The 19,505-nt window shown below is 35.7% G+C and overlaps 1 protein-coding gene across 2 annotated transcripts in view; it reads right to left on the bottom strand.

The window, feature by feature from the left end:
- IGF1 (insulin like growth factor 1) overlaps window positions 1-19,017 on the bottom strand; it is a 49,936-nt gene extending 30,919 nt beyond the window's left edge. The window contains exons 1-2 of one of the 2 annotated variants that reach the window (XM_009896384.2): window positions 18,794-19,017; window positions 14,287-14,443 (exon numbers count right to left, since the gene is read on the bottom strand). In XM_009896384.2, coding sequence (XP_009894686.1) covers window positions 14,287-14,443; window positions 18,794-18,856 — 220 coding nt within the window. In that variant the 5' untranslated portion in view covers window positions 18,857-19,017. The remainder of the gene's footprint in view (window positions 1-14,286; window positions 14,444-18,793) is intronic. The other variant, XM_054167882.1, reaches the window with a different exon arrangement.
- Between the last annotated feature and the right edge of the window lie 488 nt (window positions 19,018-19,505).

Genomic DNA, 19,505 nt, shown 5'->3' with positions numbered 1-19,505 from the left:
CACACATGATGAAAGTAAGACAAATACAGATAAAATTGGCTCGTTCAAGGTTATGTTTGCTTGTTAGTTCCAAAGCTAGAAATAGTCGTAGCCCTTCCAGCTGCTTTATTCTTTATCTATTGTCTATCTACAGAAGCACTTGGTCTGTCCTCTGAAATATGAAAGGTGAGAGGGAGTTTACACCAATTAGGCTTCTCATACTTTGAAGTCTTATTTCTGGATTCATGGATTGCACAGAAAGGGGCTGTGTTAGTCCAAGTTGGGTAGTGCTGGACTCATGCATTTCAACATCTCACCATGGCTTTTTATGGGGGCAAATTTTATAAATATATTTTCTGTATGTACGAGAACTTGGTTAGCAACAAGATCATCTTATGCAACACTTATAGAAATCGAGAGCCTGTGGGTTTAATACTAGTAGTAATCTGTGTCCAGAATTCTTGTGCACTTTAGGCAGCAGTTACAGTTGCCAAGTGTTGAAAGACCAGATGATGATGTTGTTGTGACCAGAGAAATTAATGTCCTTTTATCTTTGCCAAAGAAGCTGTAATTCAGTCTCCCATAGATGATGGTGTTGTATGGGGCATGTCATCCCTTATCTGGTGAAAGTGCAGCCTCAAAACTAAATGAATACTATGCAGGTTATGGTGTATAGTAAGCCTTTATTTCATATTTGTATTCATCAGTGGTCTCAGTGGATTATTAAGAAATCAGTGGCTACATTACAGCACTGCTGATGACTATGATCACATAAAGGGACAGTCGGTCCAACACAATGCCTCTGGTTTACAGCTCCACTAAACTGATGTTCTAAAAGGACAGGTAACAGATAACACCAGCTAATGCCTGCTACATGTCCCTTGAGGCAAAGGCTACGTGTCATTACCTTTTCTAGTACTTGGCAAACCTGAATTCTGTTTATCACCAGCCACTTGGCAACAAAAAGTATTCCTGGTCAGTGCTTTGCTGCTGCCATGCACAGCAGCTGCTCTGGAATTTTTGCAGCTCTCAAGAATGAGGCAATTCTGGTCACTCTAGTGAGAACAGAAAGAGGTTAATGATTCTCATGAAGGGTGCTTACTTTGGAAAAAAAGGAGATGAGGCCCAGTTTCTGCTACATGCTGTTCTTCATGGGTTATAGCTGTCAGGCCTGATCTGTAGTAAGTAATCTCGGGCTGCTAGAGCATCTATTCAACAATTTGGGAGTACTATGCTCATTGTCGATTGCATACATTTAGGTGACTTGTGACCATTTATAATGTAGTAGGTCAAGTTTAATGTCCATTTAAATGGTCAAAATTAATTCTTTTACCAGACTATATTTCTATGAGTTATATTGGTGATGAAACCTGTTATTACAGTATCTGTTGTCTGAGTCCAAGATTCCAGTGTTAACATTGGCTTAACAAGCTTTACATTTTCTTTTCTCATTATAAAAAAATATAAAGAGCTCATATTTCAAAATAAATCTTTTGAATTGGTCTTTACTTAACATCTGACACAGCTGAGACTTTAAGCCACTGAATGCACATATAATGCATTTTTAAAAGTGACATTGCTATGGTTATGAGTTACACAACAACATGATGTCAGCCCTCTGATTGGTGCCATGGTATTTAGCAATGCCACTTGGACAGGAAAGTTCACACACAGAAGCCTGTCCAACAGTTCTAAGAATTTTATATCTTTTGAAGTATTCAGTATATTTCTTTATGTGCTGAAGTACTGGCCTTCCAAACTCTTGTTTTTATTTTCCATCAGTCTCAGTGAACTTGAGGTCATCAGATTGCTTGCTTTCTCACTGGCTGCACTGAAATCAAGCAGCTATTAGCTATGTTACTAGAGTTTAAATGTGTCTAAAAAGAATTTAAAGCAGTATTAATGTTTTAAACCAGAATTATGTCTCTGCTTTCAACAAGGCACTAGGATGTAACACAAACCAGAGGCTCTGGTGGTGTCTACTAATACATCACAAAATTACTTGAATGACTTCTCATCCATTTGGTAGTTTCAACTGACTACCCAAGGATAGATAAGCCTAATTTATGTTGTCATTACTGAGGATATGAAATTACTTATTCCAGCCCATGTTTAGCATGCAACTCTGAGAGGTGTTTACACAAGCACAGTACTTCATGAACATTTTATAGGGCTTTTCAGTCCCACCTTTCATGAGTTCATTCATTATCTGAAATGGAGAATAAATATTTTAATGGTCTTCTCAAATTGTTAACCTTTTCCTCAAAAAAATCAGATCTGCTGACCAAGAGAGTTCAATCATCTAAAATTTTAAATGATTCTGCACTGAATTCTATTTATCACCAGCCACTTGGCAACAAGAACTATTCCTGGTCGGTGCTTTGCTACTGCCCTGCACAGCAGCTGCTCTGGAATTTCTACAGCTCATAAGGATGAGATCATTCCAATGAAAGCAGAAGGAGGCTAATGATTCTTTGGAAAGGTGCTTAAATTTGAATAAAAATAGCGAAAGATTACGTTACTTTTGTTTCCAGCTCTCTTGGCAAGAATGATTTGTTAGCTCAGGTAGGACAGGGTATGTGCTGAAGTTGCTTTTGAGCAAGTGATACACTTGGAGTAGCCATCTGTATTTTCCTTGTTTCCTCTTTATGAAAAGAAGAAACAACTTTTCTGTATCCCCAGGTTAAATTCATTGACGCTGGTATTCGGTTCTGAGCACACAAAGTACTAGCAGAAATGCTGAAATGGTGCAAAAAATCCTTGCATCTCCAGCTAATATGCATTTACTAGGGGAAAACAAAAAAAGGAACTGTTTTCCTGGGAAATTGTAGGGTATAATATATTTGTTTGCATGCTGCAATCAAATACTACTATAATAGGCACTCTAGAAGAGTTTATGAGGAAAATATTAATCTGTATTGTCTGTAGCATTCACGTCTTGGAAGTCAATAGGGTAAAAGAGCACCCATTACACAGGGAAGAGAGAATAAACATTTGAATATTTTTTTCCCCTTTTCCCAAAAAGTGTGCCTACTGCATAACTACAAATACAATTTTTATTAAAGACTGCAATAACTTACCAATGGACTGCATCATAAGATAAACTGATTGGTCTGTGAGCAAAATGAAGGCTAAGATTCTCGGATTTTTAAGAGATTTGTTAGAACACAGCTGAAGCCAAGAGTCCCTTCATTAAAATCTTTAGTTTGAGTTGCAGCACATCTTTAAAGATGTGTGTTCAATTCATACATTCCTGAATTCTTTGCAGTTAAACAAACTAACACTTTTTAATTAAACCTACAGATTCTTTTACCTTGAATAGCACAATATATGCAGAATTACACAGTAAATTTAGGTGTTGTCAGATGGTCTCTTTGCAATAGAGACCATGTCTAAGTCACAAGTACAGACTTCAAAATAAGGTGTCTTAAAGAAGTTTGAGATATTTTAAATTATAAGACCAAAAAAAAAAAAAAAGGAGAATACAACAAAATATTCATTGTCTGCAACTTCCTGCAATGACTATAATTTTTCTCATCTTCAATCATTATCCCATATTGTTTATATACCATGCCTTTGGCATCTTGCAAATAAGGTTAGTAGAAAGGTAGCATTTTCAGTAGTTATTAACCAATGTCTGTTCCAAAATGTCTCTTAGAATATTATTCAGCCTTCATTATTTTTAGCTCACTTGGGAAATTATTAGCTTTCATCTGATGCCTCACATATTTATGCTAGAAATAAGAAGATTTCATACTAAGCGTATTAGTATGTTTAACGTCAGAGAGGAAGCCAAGTCATTATGCCAATTCTTATTTTAAGGAGCTTTTAATAATGATAGCTTCTTCACAACTAGTCAATAAGGTCCATAAGCAAAATTTAGACATGTATCAAAGGACCCTGCCTCGTATTTCCAAAGATACTGGAGGTGGCTAAAAACACAGGCATATGTCTAGAAGGATTAAAAAAACCCAGCTGCAGAGAACAGATTATCACCAGTTTCAGTGGAAATTAGACACCTGACTGCTTCTGAAAAATCTCTTGACTGTCCACCTGCCTCTTCAGTGCCTAACAACCATTGACAATCTGCCCATTTTTTGCCTTCAGGAGTCTCCAAGGTCTGACTGAGTTTTCCTGAGACATGTACTAATTGTTGAAAATCGGTTAAGACTTGTACAAAGTTTGTTTTCTTTTAAAATGTAGCTGTTTACATGCCACAAACCCAAGACCAGTTTAGGCACTTCAGCAAACAAGTGTTTGCTGATATGAAGAGCTGATAGAAATTTGTACTGTGAATTGTAGATTAACATCAAAATTGCACTACAAACCTTTCAGGTTGGTTTGAATGAATGCTAAGAATGAGGATTATTTTAATGTACATATAACTTTTTCAAATCAGGCACAAGTAGTATCTACAGATTGTTCAAAAGAGCCTCTATTTACTATCTTTTAATACAGAAGGAGAAAGATCAGAAGTTCTTCTGTTAGTTCTAAGGAAATACATGGCTAGTTAGAAATCGGTGGGAATCCAGTCAATGGAAATGTTTATGGTGTAATGATACCTATGGCCAAAAGACCTAGGAAAATCAATGATCAATGTTTTCTTTATTGAGCATAGACAATTCCTCAAACTAACTCACAATATCCACAGTGCACTGAGCCAAAGCCTGTTGAAGTTAACAGAAAACTTTGTGTAAACATCCATAGACACATGATTGTGGATTATGAAGTGAAGAAACTCCTGGATAGGGCCAGTTTGGATTATTAATATCACTTTTTCCCCCCTTCTTTGGTACCATCTTTGCCCTTCTTTATTATATTATGTATCAGCTTTTACTGGACAATAGGTTTTTCCTCTACCAAATACACTTCCCCCCCCCCCCCCCCCTTTTTTTAATTTTATACATTATATCCTAAAAAGCCAACAAGGGCACTCCCACCTGTTTCATAATCCAAAGATAATCGTTTTGCTTTCAAAATCTGTTGCAGGTTATTTAATTCTTGATGAGGGATTCAAGCCTGATTTATTAAAAATAAATTTGATTTTTTTTTTCCACAGATCTAAGCTTTATCTGTTTCATACAAGAATATAAATGTACATTTGTAAAGAGCAGCAGAAAAGCAGCTGCTGTTCCCCACAAACAGAACACATTAGAGAACATTAAGGAACGCAGTTCTCTTTGTTGTGGTTCTGTACTGTTTCTGTATTGCCTTGGATAAATGGAGGAACTGAAGCGAGGAAGATAAAAGGACTATGCTGTTGATTCAACTCATTCATTGGCTGACAACCTAAGGCAGGGTTCTGTCCTTCTTCAGTCATATTATTGCTTTTATAGGTGAAATCGTTAGGTGAGCAGTAGCTTTTTTTTTCATCTTCAAATTGCCAGAGTATCTCAAACTGTATGCCTGTTGCATCACTATCTGAAAATCGTACTTGAGCACTTTCTCCATTCTAAGAGAGAAAATGCTTCTTTAATAATGACTGATATTTAGACATCACTCTAGGTTTTAATTATTATTGTCTCAATTTGTTAAGAAACTGCTGGGCCATGCATATTTAAAGGAACAGAAATTAATCTGTGTGACCAGAAGTGTAAAAAATTGCTTCATTGTTTATGCATGGATAAGTGCACCTTTTCTCATTATGCAGGAGTTAAACATGAAGGAGAGTTATTTATTATGGCATGTAAGAGTATATACTATCTATTACATCAAGAAAGAAAACCCTTCTACTTTTACTGTCCCAGAGGGGAGTGCTTTCTCTAGCAGGAGTCACACTGAAGTCAGACTAAATCCTGCAAGTTCTTAAAGGCCAATGGTGCAACTTTAACTGATGTTACCTGCATGAGGCACATTCTGGGTCTTTTCTTAACTGTATTATACGATGGCAGCTTCAATAAGCATGGATTTACTTTGATCTAAAATGTGGTCCACATGAATGCACCCTTATGTCCACAGTGAATTCCACTGTGTAGAATTTCATCTCTGAGGGTCCTTACTCAACTGACTTAACTAACTTAAGGACACAATCACCATACCTTCCTTGCTTAATTTAGTAGAGAAGGAAAAGTATGTCCTATAGGATATTCAGATTGCAGAATAAGTTTGAGTGGGCTTCTAACTCAGATACCTTATTTAAGTGCCCAGAAGTAAATGGAATGGATCTGAACCAGAATCTCCTTGTGTATATTGGATTAATCTCTGTTTAGTCGCTATTATCCAGAAGGTTCAGTCTGTGTGTGGATAAATGAAAATTATCACAGGTAGTCTGCCTAGAAAGAACTGAATTTAAGTCTTTCATCTGAAAAGAGATGACAGGTACAATACAGTACACAACACAAAATACAAAAGGGAATTTGTCTAATACATTTATCCTTCTCTATATGAATCATGCAAGTGTGAAAACATGACCTCTTCCTCCTACATCTCTATACTCCTTAAACAAAAAGAAAAAAAGAAGAAGAAAAAAAGAAAGAATGCCACCAAAAAGTATCAGAAAAGAATACTGTGATATTATTGAATTCCAATAATGCAAATTATTTCAGTAGTACCACTGTTTTCCTTCTGTGCCCATTAATTTTGAATAAAATGCCGGAAACAATTAGGAATAATCCAAAAGTGTTCTAAAAACAAAGCTATGTGGTATTTCTGAATTTAACCTTAGCTATATATTTTGAGAACAAACATGGCTATTATTCATGACATGTATTTGCCAATAATACATCTGATTAAACTAGGAAAATTAGACATACTATCAGTAGCTTGCTCCCAAATTACACAAGGAGAAATTAGATACATTTTCAGTAGCTTGCTCTCAAAATCTCTTCAGTCTATGAGTCACCAGATTCTTCCTGCCAAACTAAATATGTCTGTGAAAGGCTGGAAACTTTAATGGAAAGAAACATAAAACTTGAAATACGTAGGAAAAACTAAGTTTTTTCATGGAAGATCTGTTGACTAGTAATTCAGGAATTCAGGGGATGTAGAAACAAATTATTACATCTTACTTGTCTACAGAAGTTTCAAGGTATGAAATGCATTCAATTTAAACCAGCTGTCTTAACCTAAAATAGGTGTCCTTGTTAGCTTTCATGTAACCTAAAGTAATCAACAAAGACATGCAAAAAGAAATAGAAAAATTTTGTTACAATAGTAGAAACTTTTATCCAGTCAATTTGATGGAGCTGAGTTAAAAGAAACCTTCAGTATAGTTAATGCAAGTCTGAAAAGAATCCCTCTGTTGTAAATTAGAAGTATTATACATGGTTCCACACAGCCATGAAATCTAGCTAGGAATCTAATCTTTTCAGATCCACAAATATAACAACTTCTTTTCTACCATGCCCCCTACCATACTTATACTTTTTCTACATTTGTACACACCAAACATTAAAAAATATTCTTTAGAGCACAGACTTGTGGTAAAATGTGTGCTTAATTTAAACTTTAGTAGGATATGGCTGTTAGTGAACATTCTTGTGAAGTCTAAACATTTTGCTGTTTATAGAAGCTGTGGGTGTTACTCAAGTGCTTACTTGTTTGGAGATAGAGATAGTTAATAAGTATTGGTAGAATATTTATTTTCAGAAAGAAAACAGTTTTGTTCACTGAGCTGCATTGAGTCAGAATGGTCTGAGTCAATCCCTTCCTTTTTCTGCATACTGAGCAATGTGTCAGTTTCTGCCTAACACAAAGACACAAACAGTATAAACATAGTTCTGTATATTAAATAAAACTTAAATATATATATATATATATATAATTTCAGGCTTGGGTGTAAGACATAATTCTGCAATGGAAGTGCTGTAAGAGGACACTCTTCCCCTACTTCCATGCTTTCATGGCCACATAAAGAAGCAAAAGTCTATTGTCTGGAGGTTTTCTCTTACTCTAGAACAGTTTTATTACATAGATGGGAAAACTGGGATCACAGCTAGGTCTCAAAAGTAAGATGGAAAATATATTCATATGCTGTAGACTCGGAAAAAAAGAAACACCACTCCAACAAACAGAGAAAGAGATGAGTTCTAAATTGTTTATTTGATAAAAGTTTGATTTGATTCCAATTTCACTAGCAAAGGAGGTAAACATACAGAGTGGAAACTCTTTTGTAAGATCAAGAACATTAAAAGTACATAAAATTTTGCTGTACAGGATATTCAATCAGAAAATGCAGCAAGTATCTCAGACTTACATCTGATTTTGCAAGAATTTGACTTTACTATGGAATTAAAAGCAGTTTTCTAAGGAATTCCAAACCAGTTTTGCAGGAACCGGTCTTGGAGAAGCAACCAGAAATCTAACCTGAAAGCTGCTCAGATAAAATTGGGAAGATAAGCTCACCTGTGTAATTTGTCTAATACTTAAGGAAATCTGAAAAGATTTCACTTTTCTTACCCTGATGCAGAAAGAAAAACAATTTATCCTATTGCTCTGAAAGTTATGCCTTAATCAGTGCCTCAGGTATTGCCTGTTGGTCAAAACAGGCATTTAGTATTTAACTGGATTCATTTCTTTTAAACTTTTACTTAAAATGACAATGCAAAGTTTTCCATAAGTTGGAGTGATCCACGGGTGAGTATATGCTATGCTCCTCCAAAGGCTATGGACATGTGAGAATTCTTGCTCAGAACCTCAGTCACTATGTCTTTCATTACTTGAGAATTAGACCCAGTACCAGTACTTGGGCTGTATCTTTCGTGTGGTGATCTGGCACTAAATGCACCATGAATAGACAATAAGTGAATGGGGTGGTGTTTGATTTTTTAAAACTTCACTTTTATTTTTTGGCATGGAAGTTCCTGTGTTTATTGCCAGATATAAATTTAGCATGAATTCTTCAACAGGTATACATTTGATGTATGCTTTTTGTCTTGATTTCTAGACTGAGAAAATACTTATCTGTGGGTTATCCCTTCCATTGGTTGCCACGTTTTTTGAACCATTCAGCCTGTATCTTAGGGAAATATTGATATTTAGGTATGGCTTAATAAACAAGTTCATATCCATCCTTGTTTAGCAAAGCTTTGAAATGAAAATGGCTTTGCATCTGTATTTGATTTTCAGTGGTGTGAGAGGTTCAAAACATATATAAGAGATAAAGTGCTGAATATATTCTGGAGAAATGGCTGTATGAACTTCCAAGCCCAAGCAGTAAGGGTAATCTATTTGAATTAAGAAACTGTGTTGTTCTGCTAAACTGAATAATTTGCTTTGTGATTCTTCCTCCTGTAGATCAAATATTGCAAATCCATTATTGATACCAGAACAAATTAAGAGGTCCATGTGCAAAGGTTTTGGCCAATTGTATAAACCATATGTGAGAATGGAAGCCAGTGAAGGGTTCTTGGTATTTAAGATTCAGTGGAAAATACGAGGGGCAGATATGCCAAGGATTAATGCTGATCTTGCCAAGTGCTTCTTTGAATTACTTTATCCAATATGAGACTAAACAACGTATTAAGTACACATATAGCAGTTAGGGAATCAAATGTCAAATAACAGCTTTCTGCAATTTGAGACTAAATTTGAAACTTGGTCTAGTGCAAACATCATAAAAAGCTTTAGCATCTCTAACATCTGACAGTTAATAAGGACACATAAATTGAACTTCTGGAGAAACTGTACTTGTTTGGTTTTGGTAGTAGGTACTTTTTGCAGGGATGTTTCTTGCTGAAATTTTGATCAATGGTTTGCTTCCAGCCACCTCATTTAAATTACCATTACTACTACACTGCCTCTTAATGAAAAGGCTGAAAAATTGTGAAATCCTTGGTGATCTGAGAATTAGCTGTAAAGAAGACCTGTTTGCAGAGCCTAAATTTAGTGTATTTTAGAGGCTAAATCCTCCTAGTCTCACTGTGTGATCCATGGAGAAAGAAGGTGGAAAATCTCTGTTATTTAAGAGGTAACTTAAGAAGCTTAGCCTCACTAAACTAACGTTAGCCTTTATGAACTCTCTCTAGCCTTTCTTAATGTGGTAAAAAAGGACAAAATTCTTTCAGAGACTGATTTATTTTTAGAGAACTTTCTCAATTATTACTACCAGAGGCAACAGAGCACATGTCAAACTTACCCATCAGTTGACTATGTAGTAACACCATTCCAGGAGCCAAAGCTATCTTTTTCCTTACAGTGGTATACCAATAACTGTACTTATAGTCTTGGTTCCCTAAGTACTGACCCTGCAGACCTGGCTAAAGTATGTCTTAGTTCCTTTCCAGGCTAGCTTTCCTGTAAGAAGTAAGGAACCTGGGAATAAAGATTGAGGAGTACACTCAAATCTTCCATGAGTATGGGATTTGGGCATGAATGGGGCATACAGCCAGACCAAGAAACTTAAAAATATTCTCAGATCTTGCTGTGTGACCATAGCCAAGATGACCAGCATCTCCTTGCAAAGATTTATAAGACTGTCATTGACACTGGGCAGTGCATGTCCACTGCAGCTTTTTAGCATGCCTCTCCCAGGCTTAGAACATTAACATTTCTCTCCATCAGGGCCACAGGGAGGAACTAATGACTCATAGCTCCTACAGGTATGGAATACGTAAAGAAGTAAGTGCCGTGCAATCTCTTGTAATTATGTTGATAGCTTTGACAGGCCTAGAGACTTTAATAATATTTTAAAAGTAGACTTCCCAAAGTAAACAAGAACTTTTTATGTAATGGAAATGGAAGAAGCAAAACCTAATTGCCTATTGCAATGTCAGTTATTTCCTCCTTTGTAAGGCAGCAGTTTGTCCAATATACCTTAATTCTATAAAGCAGTGAGGTCTGATGCCAGCTCTGACTACCCAAAACAATGCTTGTTGTCTGATCCTGATTTTCTGATGCACACAGTTGGGGTTATTCCCAAGAGCAACACACAATTCTGATTGTCTTAGGTTAAAAATTCTAGTGTAGCACAAAATCTGTAGATTCTGTAGATCTGTAGATTCTTCACAGCTGACACAAAGAGCATTAGACTGGACACCAGGAAAGCCTGTCTTTTCTTGAATTCACTCTTTTACATATGGAAGCTAGATCATTGTCCATTCTCTGAAGAATATCAGAGAACTCCATTGTGTTAGGTACCTAAATTAATCTCATTCTTTTCAATGCAAGGTGATGCTTCAGAATGCTCACTGTATGCAGCGTTTGGGTGGGGTTTTTTAGTGGTTTTTTTGGTTTTTAATGTAAAAAGATGCTTTTTTAATTCATGAAATTGATTGCTGTGGCTTCAAGCAAGTATTTCCATCTAACTTGGGCTTCAGAAATTAGAAGGACTGAAAATATCAGTCATTAGAAATTAGAGAACTATTTCTATATTGACACACATGTATCTTGTTAACAAAACTGGTATCCATTTGTTGGAAAAGATCTACTTTCAAAGGAGAAGAAACTAGATTTAAAAGGATATAGCATTTCCTCCTTAGAGAAAACTGCATTTGTTTTCCTATCTGGTGATACTAATAGTCCTTAGTAAACAATGTGAGGAAGATTGAATGATTGTCCATGCAATTAAGCTTGTATGAAGAAAAGAATAATCAATCTATAACTAAATTGCTGTGATAAGATCATACTACTTCAATAAAATTTCCTCCCTCCTGGGTTATGGCTTCTGTAAGTTTCCTGTATTTTGTTCCTGTAGTTTGTCCATTTAGCTTTTCCAACATTCTCTGCCCCTAGGAAATTGTTTTGTAATAGCAGTGGCATGGTAGACTTTGCTAGGCATTAAAATTCAATCAATCATAGCAACCATTCCACCTTGCTTCACCACTCTTGAATCTAGAGTTTTTGAGACTAAAGAAACATAACTGAGAAGAGTTATGTTTAAGTGCATCCACTTGTTTAGCTGTTGTCAGGCTCTCTATTGGTTTCTTCCGACATAAGCAGTCAGACAGGAATTTGAGTAGCAGAAGTTCTGCTAGAGAGGTTTTTCTGGATGAAAAGTGGCAACAAACTGTTCTTCACTAGAGCATCACGGGAGAGAAAAGCTTTCCAAGAAGTAGCCAGTACTGGCTGGGGTTAAATGTGACCAAGAGAAAAAGCAGATGTTCTGTTTGGGGATTTATGCAGTGTTCTCCCCTAAAAAAAACCCCACCCACTTTAAGAAATGTTCCTTGCCAGTCTACCTCACAAAGAAAGTGAGTAGGGGAAACAACATTTGACTTCCTCCTGAAGTCAATGCTTTGTGTGTAGTAAGCAGCTGGGGCATCTCTTCAGAAGCCATAAAGAATTTCCTTTGATAGCTAGGAAGATGGGAAGAGTACATTATATAAATGAAATATTTTTTTCTTCTAGTCCTATTCATAGCCTTATGACTGTAGAGTATGGAGTTTCAATAGAAAGTAATTCAATTAATTCTATCTTCATTTCTACCCACAGCTCCCAAGGAATAGTCAGAATCCTTCACCCTGAATCCAAACCAGGAATCCGACCCCAGTCAAAAACTATTCTTTGTATCTGGAGTCTCTAGTGAAATACAGAGTGACAGAAGCAAAACCTTCCCTCACAGCTATTTCCTGTGCAAGGTAAGGGCAAACATTACCACTGATTATACTTTGTGTAAAGGAATGAGAAGTATGAGAATAGAAGGCTTAAAATACAATTTATGTTTACATCCTTTTCACAAATGGCAGAAAAAAAGCTCACTGGATAGTTACCTCTGCAATTGAGATAGCATTCTTTAAAAGTCCCCAGAAATGAAGCAACATTTTTAGCTTCCAATAAGATGCTGCAGTCTGTAGCACACTCAGTTTGAAGATCACAGGTTGTTTTACCAATGTTTTTAGACGTACTTTTCTACAGTTCTGTGTTTTAGATTACACACAAATGGTATGGAGAAGACCAAACTAGATTAAATTGCTGCCTCATGACAGAAGCAGTCAGGTAGAGGACACACATTACTCAGCATCCAAGGGCCACATATCAAAATTACTGTTGAATGTTGCAGTTGCAATCTGTTGCTTACAATAGTGCAGGGTGGTCATTCAATAGTAAAACTGAAATCCAGACTTCCTTAAATCTATTTTTGTTTCAAGCAAGGAAAAAAACCAACAACTTGAAAGCAGTAACTCCATGAATAGACATGGAGAGAGTAAGGTCCAAAAAAAAATAATATATATATAACTTAGAAGGTAAGAATTATTAGGGGGAAAAAGAGATAATTACTTTAAAAGAAAAAAAAAGAAAGCTGGGCTGCACAAAGAATATAGGAATGAATAGGAAAAAAACCCTCTTCAGTAAGTTACTTATCTTTACAGCCTAAACACCTCATATTTTCTTTCTTTCTTTCTTTTTTTTTTTTTTTCCAGTTATATTCTTGTTTGGAAAGTAACTGAGGCCTAGAAGGAGATGTAGCTTCATGAACTTCAGATAAGCATGTATTACTAATAAAAGTAAACACTAACTTACAGTGGCTCTAAAAGCACAAATTCTTGTATGTTTTGAGTAAATATATTAATGAATGATTTCAGAATTAATATATTCCTAGCTGAAAGTTTCATTAACTTAGTGCTCTTTAAGTAGCAAATAGCTGAATATGAGAAATAAATTTCTATTAGCTACAAGTTGTATATTTCTTATCTTGACAGTGCTCGCAAGCAGGTATGAAGATAAAAGAGCTACTTATCTAACTACTGCAGCTTTGCATAGTCTAAAACCGAAGAAGACATGTTGTGATATTCAATTCTAAAGTGCAGGTCTTGCTCCAAAAAGTTACATGAATAGTAATATGTCTGTGCTAATGCAGACTTCATTTTGTGTGTTGTCTGTACCAGTGTTAATTACTGTTGTCTCACCATGCATGAACTTCCCTTCACCTACATTTAACTGACTAAGCATGTGAATACTTGGATTGTGGTATCTTTCTGCTTTCTGCCTTCCAGCTTTTCCTTTTTTCAAATCAGATGTTGAAGCTTAGTATGTTTTTAACATGACACAGTGTGTACCTAAACTGTTTATAAATTAAGAGGTACATGCAGTTCTGCCCTATGAATATCTTGGGTCTAGTATGTAGTTTCATTCATTTAATTTCAGTGGCAGGTTAGCAGAAAGCACTGATACAGCAGATGGAATAGCAGCAGATGGAAAGTGGTTAAAACTAAATTTGTCAGAAACTCAGAAAGGCTGAACATAAGTCACAGCTTTATTCTTTACTGAGACTTCATGGTCACTGAAGGTTTGGATATCTCCAAGACAGAGGATGCTAGTCATACCTGGCAGCCTGGTTTGATAATCTCTAAGCTCACTTAGAGCAGCTGCAGACTCCGGTGGATTACATGAAAAAGTTTAGTAGTTGAATGAAGCAAAGAGTTGACTTACTGAAGTAAAAGCCTCTGTCTCCACACACAAACTGAAGAGCATCAACCAGCTCAGCACCACAGAGTGTTTCTGGGCCAGCAGCAGCAGAACTGGTTAAGGTAAGCAAACACAGGCCAAGGTAGAAGAAATGAATGTAGGACACAGTGTGCATCTTCACCTGCCAAGGAAGCAAAAGCAGTGTCAGAATTTCCCAACAGAGTCCTAAAGAAAATGATTCCTGCACCCTTGTGAGCTGAGAATGAGTATGTATTGCAAATTGTTAGACAACAAACACCATATAAGGAAATGCCTCACCATAATTTTGCAACTTCCTACATATTTCTAGGCCATGTATTTTGTCAACTGATCATGTCCTTTGGAGAATTTTCTTTCACATTCACCCATAGTTAGAGAACTTTGTAGCAACTATGATTTATAGTTGCTCCTGCAAAAAGAGAATATGGAAGAATGTAGTAGATATGCAAAAGGAAGTCCAGAATAAGAGGAGTAAGGAAAACTAGATAATATTGAGTTATTTTGTCTGAGACCAATAGGCTGAAATGGAATATGACAGTTCCATGTCAAATTATTGTAGGAGACGGAGGTGACATATGACAAAGAGTTATTTACACTAAAGGCCAGCATTGGCACAGGAATAAATGGTTGTAAACTGGATTGAAAGAAATTTGGCACAGTAGGCAAAGGATTCATAATTAGTACTCCATGCTTCTCCAGTCACCTTAAAAATGGAAATACCAGGACAAAGCAAAAGAAGTTTCAAGGCAGTTTACCAAAGTTACAGAAGAGTTGGTATAGGACATTCCACATTAGGGGACCATGCTGAAGGATCCTGACAGTCCTCTGTTACTAGCATTCAAGAAATTAAGAGGAATACTAGTAGGTGTGTTAAGGATTTGTATTTTAACTTGATGGAAGCTACTGACCTCCTCCATAACCTCTCAGTCAGGTTGGACTATAAGGTATCCACAGAGGTGATAATTTTTTCTCAGTTACATTTGGTTACAAACTACCTTTTTCCTGACTTATGACTTAAAAAAGGCCAGTCCTCAATGAGTGTACTACTCTTTTTATCCATTTCCTTTTATTTCAATTTATATTAAAAAAAGATCTTACCCAACAACTCAAAGAAGATGGCATTATTTTAAAAAAAATAAAAAATTAGGAAAAGCTATTTATGTTTAATTGCAAGACAGTGAAGACTGTGCTTAATGCATATTCTGAACTCATTTACATCAAAAATGCTTGTTTCAAAAGGTGTAAATCTGCATTTAATTTCATTATCTCTCAAGGTTACCATTAGTATTGCAGTCAGGTAAGAAGTTACATATCTTTCTTGCACATACAGTTAACCTTGGCTTTAAACTGTTATGCATTAGCAGACTGGTGGAAAGTAATTGGAGTAAAATGATTAATCTTCTCTGAAGTTTCTTTCAGGGACCATTTAATCTTATTTTTTTCACTGAACTTCTGAAACAACAATGAAATTATCTATTGTCTGCTCACATGGGATCTGATTCAGTGGGTTATTGAGCCTTTTCTAGTCAATAGTTTTTAAGAATTCTTATTTTTTTGGCAAGAGATCTTAGCACCTTGCTGGATGTGTCCCCTACTTCAACTTAAGTCAGAGCCAAGTAAGAAACAATACTATAAATAAGTCAGAATTTATCCCCACTTTATTCCTGATATTTTCATTTGAAAATAATGAACAAATCTAAATCCCATGATATATCACAAAGAAAGGAATAGTTATTTTCCCCATTCACAAAAATCTGGTGCCAACTTTGTCATGCAAAGATCAACAAGCTTTAATGCATTGACATGACTTCAATGGGCAGATGGAGGAAGATCAGATTATAAACGAGTGATGGTAACATGAAGTACTATTTCCTGTAATGATTCTATATCTCATCGGTATAATTTTTTTTCCCTTGCCATATTTTTTCATTTCTAAGTGTGATGCACCTGCAGATTAAGATGGTTTCCAGTTCTGAGGAGGTAAAGATGTTTAGCATACCACCTCAAGAGGCTGAAACACATTACAAACACAAGAACATTATGTATTTAACAATTTGTTCCTGTATAACATTTAGGCCAGAAACATAAATCACAGAATCATAGAATGGTCTGGGTTGGAAGGGATCTCCAAAGGTCATCTTAGACATTTAACAATTCTGTATTTTTCAATAACTCAGCTGGATTGCATTTTCATATAAATATCAGCACTGAACTGCAACGAAACAGATTATCTACTGTTTTCCCTTTAGTGAAAGCCAAAAAGGCTGCACAGTATAAACCACAGAAAATGTCTAGCTTTATCTCCAAATTTAAAACCAGTCAAGAACTTTCAAACAAGTAAAAACTTTGGGGAAAAGAAAACAGACTCAAATGTTTCTAAGGCTCTATTACTTGATAAATTCAGTGCTGCTTCATGAAAACTAATTCCAAAACACTTTAAAACTTTAACTTTACTACTTCATTTTAATTAAGCATTAGTCGATTGCGATAAAAATCAAAGTTCCCATTTATGTGCGAGGAGAATATATTTAAGAAAATACAAGGCTGTAATCCAAGATTGCTTCAGGTTCCTTACAAACAAGCAGAGAACTTGCAATGTCTCCAATTCCCCTAGAAAGTTGAGAGTTTAAAAGAAAAAGCATTGGCATGTGGGTGGGGTTTATTGAAGCATCTAATTACATTTGGAAATTGAATACAGGTTCAGGATGAGCCTGGTTAAGCACTTCTTTTAGTTGCATAGAATGACTGACCATATTTTCACAGCTGGAATTTCCTCTTCTTTTTCTTTTTATTTTTTTCCCCCTCTTTTCCTTTTTTTTTTTTCTTCCCCAGTAAAATAACCAGCTTTTGCTGCATTCCTCTTTTAACAGCCCAGAAGAGTGGCACCACAGAGGAATGTCATGTATGAACACTCTTCATCTCTTCTTAGTACTTCTAAATAAGTCCTGTTTGTCTAATGAACTATCGGTTGGCATAAGTTGTGCATAAGAATTAATCACATGCTTGTTCATTTTAATAGCATAGGGGAACACCTACAAGAATTCTGAATATCTTGAAGGGAGTAACATTTCTAAGGGTGGTATATGCTGTAGAAAAAAAAAGGGCAAGAATTACATTTAAAATTAGATTCTGTGTCAGAGAGGCTGATCCTAACCATAGTAGAAGTGTGTAATTAGTATGTAATAGCAGCACCCACTACTAATTATTATATAAATATAGCATGTATACTCTAGAATGGATCAAGGTTTAAATGCTGCTAAGTTTGATTAGGGAATCTGGGCTACATCCTAACCTTAATCGGTATGTTCCATTGATTCCAAGGGAGCTTGGCAGGATACACCAGCTGAAGAACTAGCACATTACTTTTATGTCTCTTAGTGCTTTGCTCAGTACTTAAAAAAAAAAAATCACCTTCCTCTTTCAAGTATACTGGAAGGGACACCTATTTATACACTTGTAGTTTCATCCGCTGCAAATACAGACCTGCTCTTTTGAATCACATTAAGGAATGAGCTAAGTGTGTTTTAAGTAGAAGACACTCTAAAAAATAATTAGGCCCAAAGCAATTAAAACAGGAGAATTTTGTCAACTGCGTAAGTGTCCTTGTAAAATGCTAAAGAAAATAAGTTCTTGAACAATATAAATTTGCTGATAATGGAACGTTGAACTAGGGCCAGCTGACAGAAACAGAGGTCAATGCACCTACTGAAGCCAAATTTACTTAAAGACAGCTTATATTAATGTGCAGGAATTACAGGGTCGTAACATGAAACTTCACATGCAAACTTTCCTGAAACAGTCCTTCCTACAAGGGAAAACTTGGAGATGAATATGTAGGGGAATTTCCATTTTCTTTATGTACAATTGCTTAAGCTACACAAATATGCAAGGTCAGCAAGAGGCACAGCTGGTTTCTAATGTAGAAAACAAACTGAACTTCACATTTACTTTTAATTTATGAGAGAAAAAAAAAAACAAGTAAGTGCTACAATGCTGCCAGAAAATTGTTGCAGTGACAACATCCCTTAAAAGTTTCCCTGTGAAAGCATGAATATTTTATCTGTAATTATGTATAATAAAACTGCAGAAACTTAACATGTGACTAATACCTATTTTCCTATAAAATCCTGCACCTGCAAAAAACAGCTAAAAGTTCTTGTTTTCAGAAGCATTAATTAACAATACAGACAATGATGTAATTGGACCTTTTAATAATGACATAACTGAAATATTGCAAAGTTCTCTGAATAGAAGTGAAATTTAAGACATGTATCTGCAATAGTTTACCCTTACAGTTATCTATGTAATTGCAACTATTACATACAGCCATTTTCCAGATCACATAAAATTGCATGTTCAGCAATTTATAAATAATTCTCAGTTCTAAAATAATGCTATTGAAAAGTGCACAATACTCTTCAAACCAGAAGCAGACAATACACAGTAAAATAAAACTGAAAAAAAATTATTTGAAATAGTAATAAAGATTTACCTTCAAGAAATCACAAAAGCAGCACTTAACTAATTGTGTTGAAAGACTGTTGATTTTTTCCATTGCTTCTTAAAAGTGCAAAGTCTGGAAATGAATTTGTTAGCAGTAATGATGAGAAAAAAGAAATCCAGAGAGATGTGAGATGTTGAGAGCAATGTCACATTTCAATATTGAGGACTTTATTCCATTGCGCAGGCTCTATCTGCTCTGATTTTAGCAGTGACAGTGAGATTTAGCAAACAGAAGAGGGATTTAGAGAAAATCCTCACATTTATCTACATTACACAGACACTGTAGACAGGAAACAGCTGGGGGAGCATTTGCCTTCTCTCTCTCTCCCTCTTCTGGCAAAGTTACCGAGTAAGGACTTTTTTGGGCATGGTGACAAATAACATCATACCTTTGCATTTTAAAACTAGAGCACAGAAGCATATTTTTTTCCCTTTAAAAGAATGTGAATTAGTGACTGAGGGGATAGCAGACAAAAAAGCTTGTGCTGCCATGAAAAATAAGAAACCGTATCCTGGTTAACTTTCAAATGGCTATGTGTGCATTTGCATTCATATGTGTGTGTGTGCGTATGTCTGCATTTCTAATATACAAGAACTTCCATGTGCAAGGGCATTGTATACATGCTGACATTTGTAAGCATGTAAACATTTTATTTATGCATAGAGGCACAGGTATTTTATTCACACAGCACAGAAAGACA

Source organism: Dryobates pubescens, chromosome 15 (assembly GCF_014839835.1).
Source record: "Dryobates pubescens isolate bDryPub1 chromosome 15, bDryPub1.pri, whole genome shotgun sequence".
NCBI lineage: Eukaryota > Metazoa > Chordata > Aves > Piciformes > Picidae > Dryobates > Dryobates pubescens.
The sequence above is the reverse complement of the archived record's forward strand: the minus strand, read 5'-3'. Positions and strand labels throughout refer to the sequence as shown.